General features: G+C 42.8%; 1 protein-coding gene across 15 annotated transcripts in view; it reads left to right on the top strand.

Moving 5' to 3' along the window:
• The window catches only part of PPP1R12A (protein phosphatase 1 regulatory subunit 12A), a 269267-nt gene that overhangs the window by 238327 nt on the left and 17791 nt on the right, over positions 1–13149 (top strand). For all 15 annotated transcript variants that reach the window (XM_085889079.1, XM_085889132.1, XM_085889175.1 and 12 more), the window contains one exon: positions 13047–13063. In XM_085889079.1, the coding sequence (XP_085745205.1) occupies positions 13047–13063 (17 nt within the window). The remainder of the gene's footprint in view (positions 1–13046; positions 13064–13149) is intronic.

Here is a 13149-nt window from a genome sequence, read left to right as displayed (position 1 = left end):
AAGTACATGGACGGAGTGTTGGGCCGTCATGGAGGGATGATCAGTCGATGGATGGAGCTAACTTTAATGTCCCCCCCCCCCCCCGTCTCCAACCTTGTTTTGGTAATGAGAGTAACAAGTTAGTTGAGAGCAGATTGGGTCAAGGATTCTGCCACTCTTAATGGCTTGGGATCTTCGTGTTCTGAGTTCAAATCCTGCTCGACCGTTGAATTATTACCAGGTGGGGTTGACAGCCTGTCATCCTTCCGAGGTCGGCAAAGTGAGTACTAGCTTGCTGGGATGATTGACCCGTTCGAGTATCCTGCGTCGGAGTGGCGACCAATCCAGGATTGTGCCCAATAGCCCAGGAGACTGCATAGGCAGCATCGACGCTCTGCACAGAGTATGGTCCAAATGGATAGTTGGATTCTGCCACTGTACAAAATATGTCGATGACCCTTTATTCTACTTGGTGGTGCATTGATCGAAGTGGTGGATACGTTAAGAGGTTGAAGTGCAAAATCTTTTCAGCAATCAAAAGGCTTGCATCATTGAAGTTGTCACATTGCTTCATACAATTAATCTATCACTTGCAAGTAATGTGCAAGATCAGCTGAGGTGAGCAAAAGCTCTGCGAGTAATCTCATCATCTTTGTCGTTTTCTTGCTTTTGTTGTGATTCTGTTTTGGGCTAAGCGCATGTAAGTGGTTACCACTCTGTTTCAAAAATGTCAAAAAAGGAAGTTTGTTCCATTGCCTTCTCACTACATTTCCTGAAAGTTTAAGTCTAACTGAGTTCAGAACAAGAAAACCGTATAGCTTAATTACATATATATATACCGAAATATGATACTTTGAAGAAGGGGTACCTATTCTGATGGTTTTGCGAGTTTTCAATGAAATTACCTAATTTTTCTTTCTTTTCTTTTTTGGCAAAATAAATGAAGGTTATAGTATGTAACTTATTCTCGCAACTAATCTAATAATCAAAATACCAATTTCTGGGATTATTAAGAAATAATACATACCTATTTTTTATTACTGCTCTATTCAGTGACTGTCAGATGCTGAAAAGCACTAAAAGAGAGATTTATCGAACAAATTCTTGGACGTAAATTATCAATTCTGGGAGTAACAAAAAGCTCTCTAAATTCTCCAAAACTGTTTTAACTGGCTTCCAAGTTAATAAAATATTTTTTAAATACCTGGAAAAATATTTTAAAACATTTTAAAGAAAATTAATTTTTTAATCAAATTCATAAAAGTGTGACGTGCAGTCGGATAAAATGCAAAATTACTCTAATCCAAAGCCATGCATGTTTTCAATATTTTTTTATACTATTATATCTATATCACTGTGCCCCATTTGTAAATACATTTTAGTGAAAATAATCTGATGCACAGAAGAATAAAAGCATTTTTTTTTTAAAACGTGACGTGCAGTTGGACATTTGGGTTGGAAAGTTCGGTCAAGCCGCTGTAATTAAGTATCCACCTGGATCATCTCAATTTTTTTATATTGATTATTGGTAATAGGTTTAATAATTTAAGACACGTAAATATGAGTTATTGATAAACTAGTCATTTTGTTCGGTGATTTCATAGTCCCAGTCTCTAAAAGGGCAATAAAACAAGAAAAAATAAAAATATGCCAGAATGTGCATATATCATGCGAATCCACCACTGACCGACACAAATGCTGATTTTCTCAGACGGTGGGTGACACCCTTTTGATTCGATGAGAAATTTCATTTAGAATGTTTTATATGTTGTATTTTTGCATAGTCTAATATATGTCATATTTTAAGGTGAAACAAGAAAAATGGCCAATACTGGGCATGTATATTCAATAAAAATCCTGTAGATTCAGTAATATACATCATAGACCCATGAACCTATATATTTTAAGGTCCTATGGAACACTGTCTGTGCAATGAACCAAATTTCATGACCAGTAGTAGTCTTTGTGACTTTCAAAAATGCCACTCAAGTCAGGGTATGCCCTAAAATAGGGGTGATAACCACTTACATGCGCTTAGCCTTTGAGGAATGAAGGCCTTGAGCCATGCATTGACGTCAGTGGCTGTTAATCATTTCATGCTCTGAACTATTCTCAGGTAGATAGGGAAGTAGGGTTGTGTTGAGGAAATTTCTTGGAGAAGTTGCAAACTAACTGTTTCCTCTTGTGTTAACAAAATGGCTCTGAAAGCCTCTTGAATCCTTCAAGTCTAAGACTTCTCTTTCTGCTGTTAACATGTTGATTGTGCATGGATTGGCAACCTTTTTAACCGTGGTTGTTTATTCGTTTGTGGGGTCTGGATGAGGGCAGGGGGACATGCGCTATTTGCAATTCTCTAACAAAAGGCTGAAGGCTTTGTTTTAATTTCTTGGAATTATTATTCTTTACCAGCTATTCATTGCTTTGCTTTGTTCTGGCGATGATATTTTTCATCATGTGATTATGACCTGTCCGATAGGTTTGTGACCGTGCAGCATGTTGAATAATCATTTGCAAAAGGTTGAATGGTAATTTTGGGTAGTCTTGTTTTTTGCATTTTGTTTGTTTGTGCGTCGTTTAACCGAGCACACAGGCTAGCGTTCCTGGCTCGGGCTTCCTGTACGGTGGCAAACGATCGGCACAGGACTGGTGAGAGCAAGATGTGGTGAGAGTTCCATGTTTGGTCTTGGGGGACAATCTTGACCAACCTCCAGCACTCTTGAAAAGGCTTTGGTGTTATGGCAAGTTCTTTGTTGCCTGGGTTCATCTGCTCCTCTCTGGTCCTTGTGCATGTGCTCGTGCTGCCTGGAAGAAGAGGGAACTCTTGTTACCAGCATGCTTCATCGGTTATTAAAATTTTCCAAACCTTTCTGAAGCTCCCTCCCCCTCCCCTCTCCTCTCTCTCCCCCCACTCCACTCCTTCACCCCCACCTTTCAGCCATTCTTCAGCCATTTAAGTCTGTTGCATCGTATGCCTTGGCCCTTGTTTTATCACACTTAACCCAAATTTCTGATTGAGCTGTGACGTTTCTTTTCTGTTGGTGTCTCGACCCCCACCCCCCTTTTTGTTTTTCTTGGTGTCCTTGTCCCCTGTTTGTTTGTTTTCTTGATGGCCCTGTTCCTTGTTTTTTTTTTTTAATTAGTGTCCTGCCCCCATTTTCATCGTCCCTTTCTGCCCACAATTTTAAATTTAGTGGTTCAGATCCCCCTTTTTATCTTTGTATCATTTGACCATCTCTCCTCACCACCCCTTTTTAAATTGATATCTTGAATTCCTTTTTCTTGCTTTCCTGATGTCTATTTTATTTATTACTCTCCTGACCCCATCTTTTTTTGTTTATCTTGCTGTCCTTACTACTTTTTTATTTTTTTTCTGTTGACCACTTGCATGCCCTTAGCATTTTACCACACCATAGTCAACTGACAGCTTCCTGTTACATATTCCAAATGTAACCGGCTGTTTGGTTGTGGACGTGCTGGGTGTGGGCACGCCCAGAGTAGCCCTCTTTTCCCGTCCTCAAGCCCTTGGCATGTCGGGCACTCACGGCAGCTTACGACTGTGCGCTCCTGGAAGGGGTCGTGCCGGGCCACCCTCGGAACAAGAGAGCGGGGAAGGCCGTCGTGGCCAGGTGCTTGGACCAGTGTGTGGCAGCGAGTGCGGTAACCTGTGGTTTTTTGTAGTTATAGCAGGTTTTTCTTGTGAAAGCAACATTGTGTGTGTGTGTGTGTGTGTGTGTGTGTGTGTGTGTGTGTGTGTGTGTGTGTGTGTGTGTGTGTGTGTTTTTTGCTGTGCCACGATGAATGACATGTCTACCACTCAAGGCTGGAAAAGAAAGTTCCGTTGAGGAACTATGAGGAGGAGCTATGTATGAGTATCATGTTTAGTTTTTGGTATTTAATTTTGTGATGGTTGATAACCCAATGTGCAGAGCATGTTCACATACCCATATTGCTGCAATTGTTTGTCAGATGTACACCAATAAGATTTGCTTCTGTTTTGCTTCACATATTCCAAGTGAATGGGGTTGCAAACAAGCATTGTTGACACATATCCCCATCTACTGAGTAAAAGTGGAAGCTCCACATTGCATCGAACCGATCTTGTATTAAAGATGGCACTAAACTATGAGAATGCTGTTCTTTGCTTCATCCTGACAAGATTGCCAACGAGCACTGTGACAGGTGTGGGAAAAAACAACAACAATGAAGTTTGGGAAATGATTTTGGAGCATGTTGGGAAACCCAGTTGTGACTGGCCTCAGGCTGTGCCAGTTGTTTGGAATTGATTGACTCTTTCCATTTTAAAATGGCTCAATTTCAACAAAGCTTGCTAATTTGTCCATGTACGTGTCACTTTGAGTTGGTTTTATGGAAAATAAAAAGCTTTCTCTTTGCTGATAATTTGGAGAATGGTGTCCCCCTCCGAACTTCTTCTGGTCGCAACATCCGAATGGTCTGATGACCATCTTTTATCTGAACGAAGGTCAAACGTCACACAAGTTCCCACAGGATGCTCAACATACCGTGATGATGGTACTGTGAGTGGCACGTTGACTTGTATTGCGCAGTCAATATTGTGTTCTTTTGTCATAAACGCGTCAAACAAATACCCAGGGGAGTTTTTTTGGACAAGTACACCGGTCCATGTAATTATTCTGTCAATGTGACCATGCACAGTGGCTTTTTTCAAATGAAACCATCGTGGATGTGTGTGCCAACATGGAATATCAATAGGACCGATGCCAGCCTGCCACGGCAGTGAGACGTCGTGTGACGGCAGACTTTACCCGAGATGCAGTAATTAGATGGAACATGCGATGAATCTTGCTCGCTATTTGGAACGTGGGTGATACTGAGGCATGTCGTCAGCTGGTCAAGAATATTTGCCACGGCGCTTCGTTTGTTGATATTATTACGTTTTATTTTCTTCCATGGATTAATGTGATCCGATGTCCTGTTTTGCATGGTGTTTTGTTGAGTCTTTCAGCTGTTCTATGATGGAGTGAAATGTTTTTTTTTTGTTTTGTAATTGCCCATTGCTCTTCATGAGGTTGTCATTTGAAGTGATGCATCCTTGGTATCATTTATAAATGCACGGTCATGTGTACACACCCTTTTCCTGTCAAAATGGTGAATGTTTCATATCGTCTCCACTCTTCTTTCCTTCTTTGTGGAACTGTCCTCCTGAGTCTATTCGGTTACACTTCCCTCCAGCGGTTGAAGTTGATTGTGCACCAACAGCCTATGCTGCACCCATCCCATCCCGACCTGTGATATATATTTTTTTTCTTTTTTTACCCATATTAATCCGACTTAAAATATCCTCCCTCTTACTTGCTGGTTTCTTCCCCTCCAATGCCATATTCCCCCCTCCCACCCCCACCGCGTTCTCATTCCTTTGCTTTGCCATATCTGCCTGTGAACAAAGAACAATCTTTGGGGGTTGGGGAGTGATTGGTGGGGAGGGTGAAGTGGGGGTGGTAAGCAGTCATCATAATTTCGCATGCAGCACACAACTGCTGGTTTTCATGATTTCTGTGAGAGTGGCTGTGCCACTGATGCAGTGCCCCCTGTAGGTTAGAGCAGGATTTTGTAATTTAATTTGAGATGCCGATGATATCTCTCAGGTCTGTTCTTCATGAAGGACACCGTGAGATCTTTAACATCCTCCACAAACTAAGGCCGGCAGATGGGACACCCAGTTTAACGTCTGTCCTTGGAACAGCACATGTATCGATTCCTTGCCCTGGCAGTGAGATACCAGGATGACGGTTTATATCTGGGCCAAAATTCAAACCCAGGCTGGACAGCTCAGAGGCGAATGGGTAAGCCATGATGCTGTGGAATTGCTCTGTTAAGTGCCACAGTACATTGCTGAAGTTTTATGGGTCTCCTGCAGAATGTAAATAACAATTTAAATCTCCTTTTTAGGTCATCTCTACCGAGATGACCAAATAAAGCCCGACCAAATGTCCGTCCGTCAACAATTTTTCTTTCCGATCTTGATGAAACTTAGTATGTGGGTAGAGGTCGATGAGTGTTGCACAACGATATAACTTTTGTCCGGGTTCAAGGTCAGGGTCAAGGTCACGAGGTCACGTAAGTTATAAAAATCGCCATTTTCAAAACCTATCTCGTCTGCCATTCTACAAGATATTCGGCAACTGTTTATTGATTATGAGAGTAAAAAATATCTTGTATCTAACCAGACAGATTTTTGAATTTCCGTCCCGTTTGGCCGCCACGTAACCTGGAAGATGGTCAAAAACACCTCCCGGTACAAAGAAAACTTTTTACTTCCGATCTTGATGGAATTTGATTTGTGGGTGGAAGTCGATGAGTGATACCCAACGACATATTTTTCCCCGGATTCGAGGTCAGGGTCAAGGTCACGAGGTCACGAAAGTTGTGAAAGTCGCCATTTTCAAAACCTATCGAGTCTGTCATTTTAGGAGATATCTGGCAACGGTTCATCGGTTATGATAGTAAAAAAACATTATAGAGATGACCGTCACCCCCACACGGGGGTAAGTTTTTGTACTTGTAATGAATAGTTTGTCGAGGTAATACTTCCTCTTATAAATGCAAGGCAGTTGTATTGTTACGAATCTGGAACCCATCGCACACAACAGCCAGAGTCCCCGTAGCTCAGTTATTTCGTTAAGTATATGTGTATAGTTAGAATCCATCCCCTGTGTCTAATGGGAATTAAGTGTATGTGCGCTGTGGGTTCTTTTATAGATAGGATTTTTTTTTTACATCCCTTACGCTTACAACAATGCCATCTTCGCTCTCACACAACAACACTCTGCTCGCGGCATTCTTCGCGCGCTCGCCAGCAAGCACGCGCGTGGGCGGAGTCTAACATAGGCATGGCGTCCCTCTTTGGCAATCAGCAAGGACCAGGCGTCTCACCCGCCCTGTTTCCGACTCGGCGCCATCGCCATTACGCACATGGCCGAAGGTGAGGAGGTGGGTGGAGCCACAAACGCCTCCGATTGGAACTCCGCCCAGAAGGGTTGGAGTTTCCCCGCCTACCGTGGGCCTGTCCAATGGGAGACGGCCAGGGGAATCGCGCGATGGGTCCGACCAATCAGTAGGTGATTGGCCAGGAGAAGAGGCCCCTCCCTCCTGAAGAAAAATAGTGGTTGTCGGGACAAGCGTGAGGAGAATTTGCGTCGAGTCTGCTCGAGTTTTGCGTCCTGAGTCTGCTCGAGTGCGCGTCTTTGCCTGGGTTTGCGGCGGACTGCATCCCGCGCTTCGAGGGTGTCTCGTCCGGCACGTTGCAGCGAACGATCAAGTTTCATCGGGGGAGATCACCTTGTCTCGCCTCCACTGGATTCGGCTGCCCTGGTCCGTCCTTTGGCGACCTGAGTTCCGGGAAGGGGTGGACAACCAGCCGCGCGCTCGTGGCCAGGTAGCCAGCCGTCCTGACTCCCAGCCGAACTATCCTCCTCGGTTGGAGAGCCGAATAAAGATCCGGCGAGTCCATTTCTTTTTTGGGTGTGTGTCTGTGTGTGGGCCCATCTGTAAGTAGAACTGTTCAGTGTTTTTGTTGTATATTATTCACATTTCTTTGTCGTGATAACTCTGCCCTTACGTGCTCCCCTCTTTCCCCCCTTTGTAAAATAAATACCCCTATTGTTGAATGTCCCAGCTCATCCTTGTCCTTTCTGTCATTGTTTTGCCATGCTGCGAACGGGAACTAGGAGGCCTCATTGCTGCCGAAATCGTGCAATCGGCCTGGCAGGATTCTGGTACTCCCCGCTCGGGGTATGGCTTGGATCTGGCTCAGTAACGGCACGGATCGCGCAGATCCTGCCAAGGGTGAATTTCCCCGGTAGTTTGGACGACGTGGGTATTTAGGTAAATTGAAATTGGCAATCGACCCTACCCCACGCGGTCGACCTATTGGCGATCTTCGGTCCGATAAGGGACCCGTCGGCTCCGGAGTTATCCGGGGTGACGACCTATAAATTCCGGGTGTTCAGTGGAGCTGACTCTACTGCTCCACCTAGCGGTTGTGGTCGCCACCGAAACTCGGCCCCACAACAGTATGTCCAACTTTGTAAGAGTACCTTCGTGTATGGCCTTCTCCTCACATCCTTTTTCATGGTTGATGGTGCGAAATAATGTGAGGCTCATGACACAGCTTTCCCCATGTGCTGTTATTTATTTATTTTTCATTTGTGATGGATAGAACGCAAAGGTTGAACGCTGTTATCCCGAAGATGGTCTAAAATTCAGAATGCAGTCATGATTGTACCGGCGTTACTGCGTGACAGGGCAACATCTATGTAGCATTTCATTTTCTCCACTTTGAAGATTCATCTTTTTGAAATTCATTTAATGAAAATAATTCTGAATTCTAAGTGTATTATTTACTTCGCTGCTTTGGGTTGAGTTAAAATCTGGAGAAATGAGTTTGATAGTGGGCTGGAATGATGGCCTCGAGGTACGCGCACAGACCTCGGACTTGTCTCGCTCAAATTTGTCTCGCTCAAATTTGTCTCGCTCAAATCAAATCCCGACCCAGCTATAAACTGTCATCTCGGTGTTTCGCAGGCAGGGTGATTCAACAATGTGTGTTGCTGTCCCTCGGATTACGTTAAACTGGGTGTCCCGTCTGTTACCATTCACAACAGTTGAAACTATGCTTCTAAAGGGGCATGCTTCATTATGATATAATCCGAGTGATCGTGCCAACCTCAATGGTATAATTACAATCCTAAGGAATTAGTACGTACGATGAATGTATTGTGACACTAATGTACCTTCATAGTTTGGAGGGAACCGTTCTTGATGAAAATACCTGTTTAAGGCTCATGAAAGAGCTTTCAGAAGAGCTTATTGGGGTATGAAGCATCCCACTTTAGAAGCAGTGCTGTTTGCATTACTACATGAATACTTAGGCACATTTATCAAGTATAAAAAAGATCAAGGGGAGCTGCAAGGTAAACAAATGGAAGACCAAATACTGCATTGGAGTTGTCCGAAGGCACTGGTAGCAGTAAAGAGCAAATCTGGAGTCATCAGGAGGAACCTGGATAGGATTCGCGTTTCAGCCACTACTCCATTATCATCAAACCCATCCAGGTGCAGCCAAGTGAACCTTACAGAAAAATTTCTGCAAGAATTCACTTCTCCTTGGAGAGATAGATCGAGTAAAAGAGATAAAATAAAAAGAAAAGGCAAGAATTAAAATGAATAAACAGAAATGTGAAAAAATAGAAAGAACTGTGAAAGGAAAAAATAACGAAGATGTAGGAATGAACCTGGACAGATAGATTTCAGCAGTTACTTCCCAGGCTCTAATGCAGCAACAGGTACAAGCTACCATAGGTCCGTCAGCGGGGAAGCACAGTCCACACAGCATCATGATATGGTACAAACATAATGAAACTGAAGACCAAATACTGCATTGGAGTCGAAAGAAATCCGAATAAGTAAAGAGAAACCGAGAGAGGGAGAGAGAGAGAAGTAAGCTGCTGCCTTCTTTACATGTTGGAGGAAAGGGTTGGGTTGCTCCACAGGTGGTAATGGGATATGGGATATGGGGGATATGGGAGAAAAGGCTCCAAAGGCATGCAGATGTATGTCGAGGGTGAATTTGTAAAGGTTGATGAGAATATAATTAAATGAATACTTGTCCTTGAAATGGCTGGGTAGGAGAGGAGAGGCTTTGGGAAGGAGTTGAGGGCCAAAGGGGGGCAGGGACTGTGAAAAACGAGAGCAAAAAATGTAAGAGGCAGGTGAACAGTCAAATTATGCTGGGAGTCAAAACTAGGCCACAGATGCCTGACATCTGGTTGAATGGTAAAATGTCATCGTCCCAATGCGAGGTCAAAAAGGCCGAACTGACAGATTTCCACGAAGCACAATGCCGCCAAAAGCAAAAGGGCCCAAACTGGCATTGATCACAGGAAGGCTGTGTCCATCCATGCCATTGGCATGATGTCAGCTACGTCTAATGAGGAATATATCTGGCAACAGAGCTCTTTACTTGGCAAGAGGGAAATCGGACAATTATGATTACGTTTCTTTTTTTGGCGTTCCATTTTCTAAAACAGGTCAAATTTTAAACATTTTTCTTTGTGTTGGCCTGTTTGGTGCTCCCATCAATGCTCTTGTGATGTTAGAGATCCAAGGTTGAAATCCCATGTTCAGTTTTGATGTTTTTATTGTCTCCTAATTCCTCATTATTAATGTTTAAGAACACTGATGTTTCCTAATGTCATTATCCTGCGTGTTGATACAACTACAAGTTCTTTCATGACCCTTGGACAGGATGGGAAGACCTAATGCACAGCACACGCATGGATATGGGACAGTAAGAAGTGATAAAAGCTGGACAGTTTGAAGGCTTGGGAAGACGTTTTATTTATTCATTTTGAAGAAATAAAATGTAATCGAAACTCTGGATGGCAGAACCACAGACTTGTCAAAGAAGGAAGAACAATACCCAGAAACGAAACGGTAAAGAGATAAAGGTCACCCTCTGGTCTAGTCTGTGCAATGGAAAACTTTTATTTCTACCATATGGCTATAAAGTCATCAATTCCCTCGGCTTTATATTTTCGAGCATTGTCTCGTGAGTCACAAGAGCACTAGCGTATGACAGCAAGACGTAATGAAAGTGCCAGCTACCAAAGTATTATTTTCCATGGCACACACACACACACACACACACACACACACACACACACACACACACACACACACACACACACACACACACACACACACACACACACACACACACACACACACACACACACACACACACACACCTCGAGACTTGAGAGGGCCCCGTTCCACCTTCTGAAACCCACATATGGTGATGACAACCAACAACACATGCAAGCACGCACACTCTCTGCCATTGAAAAAAAAACAAAAAAACATTTAGCATTGATAACGTAACTGTTCAAGGAGTGTTCCAGCGTTAATGCCAAGTGCCTTTTTGACACGTGGGATGTGCAGAACCCTAACAAATTGCAAGTTTTGCACATACCGTAATTTTCTTGTGGAATCGTTCAGCACATGTAAGCCATGTACCCTTAGATGTTTAGAGGTGACACAAAGCATTCTGAGTAAATTTGAAACCATCTTTTCGTAACACCAGCGTGTGAATCATCCAAGAGGCATACTGATTATATTCTTCAACAATCCCTCACAATGCCACGTCTGTCAGAAAATGAGAAGAATCAAATCATTAGACACGTTCAAGCAGCATCTTCCATTAGCAATGTTGCAAGGCTCTTTAATCTGAGGAGAGGAACTGTTTATGACCTCAGAATATGTTATCAAGCCACTGGATTTCCAAGAGATGCCAAGTAGTGGATGTTCCAGGATAACGACCAACACTTCTTGACCGATACATTTGCATGATCCATCGACACTATCAGTTCAAACTGCACAAAGTACTGCAAGCATGTGCCCTGGACCTCGCAGAAAAAGTGTCAACACCGTTTTGAGGTATCTCCATGATGCAGGGATCCGTTCTCGTTGTCACGTTCTGCGTCAAATACACTGCGACACACATCCAAGCATGCTTGCAGTGGTCAAATCCTCACATCCGATGGACACAGAGGTAATGGAAAGTGTTATATTCATTGACAAATCAAGGCTTCTCCTTGAAAGGCACAATGGCAGTGCATGGCGTCTACAGGATATGCAATCGGCGATATGCCCCAGTCTGTGTCCAGGAAGCTGAACATTTTGGACGTGGAAGCGTCATGATGTGGGGTGGTATTGCTGAAACCTTTCACACCAACTTGATCCGTATTCATGGCAGATCAGTACATTGAGATCTTACAGCAACATGTTGCCTACCATTCAACAACATGCTCCAGGAAGTGTGCATGTGCTTGCGTGCGTCCTCCAAAGAATAGAAAACGGTGAAAGGTGTAACTGTTTATTGCTGATTACGAGAGTAATGCAGTCAACAAGAGATGAGTCCACCATTCTCTATTCTGAGATATTCATCATTCCTCCTTCTCCCACCCCTTCAATGTAACATCATCTATGTGAGTTTGCAAGATAACTGCGAGATGGTATGCTCAAATTTAAGTGGTCTATCTTCGAACTTTACGTTTTTAACAAGATAATCTGTTACATATTACCAGTTGTCATAGCTACGGGTTCATCTGTTCAAGTGAGTCACCTAATGGATTTACTTGGTTTACTTTTGGGAAGAAAACGTTTTCGTTTTAAGTGCGTTAAAAGTAATTAACCTTACTCGATCTTCAAACATGTTTGGAATTATAGATTCTCATCTCTACAAATGTTCCTCGTTCCAACATCACCAAGTTAAAATAACATTCACGTTTTCGATGGGTTTTGACCTTCCTGCTCATGTGATGTTTCTTCCAAGGTAAAAATTTAAGCGACTTTATATGAAATGTTCTTTCATCGTCCTTGGTGTGCTGTGAGCTGTCGGGCACAAAAGGTGGCAACACACTTGATAATTAGATTTGCTTCACCAGCCCGTCAGATCGTTTGCTCACAAATGCAGCATATTTTGCACAAATGTGGTCCAGGGATCAGTTAAAACTCTTTAGTGAGAGTTCCAACCCAAGGTTTAACGGCATGATTGATTTCTGCTTTGCTCTATTGCAATATTTCTGGTTGATATTCAAACACATTGCAAACACTTTCTTTTGTTTCTTTGTTTGTTTTATTCTGCGGTGACCAAAGGCTCCTTGAGTGACCAATATTGCACGTAGGAAGAGGACAATAGGGCATATTACTGCACGTTTACCTGCAACACATGATATTAGGAAACTATTGACAAATCAAAACAAAAAATGTGATTTGAATTTGCGATTCCAGCACACATGCTCAGATGGAAACACTAAACAGGCTGATCCTGGTTGTGTTGAGCTGTTTGTGATTACATTTGTCCTTGGAATCATGTTTAGTTATTGGGGCTGCAAAGGAACCCTTATATACTATTTTTGGCCAACTTGGTTTGTGCTTTGTTTTGTTTACGATATTCTTGCAAGTAATTTTGTTTTTGGACTTTGCCACATTTGCAACATGACTTTTGTTTTCTTCTCTTTCCTCAGGGTGGAATATCTTCAAGGTACGTGTTTTTTTTTTTGTTTGTTTTTTTTACATTTTGTTCTTATTTGTAAACTTTTCCGAAGTACAGTAATACCTCACCATACG

This window comes from Eptatretus burgeri, chromosome 1 (genome assembly GCF_056783735.1).
Source record: "Eptatretus burgeri isolate ZD-2024b chromosome 1, Ebu_testis_v1, whole genome shotgun sequence".
Classification (NCBI taxonomy): domain Eukaryota; kingdom Metazoa; phylum Chordata; class Myxini; order Myxiniformes; family Myxinidae; genus Eptatretus; species Eptatretus burgeri.
Note: the sequence above shows the minus strand (reverse complement) of the source record. Positions and strands in the feature narration are given on the sequence as shown.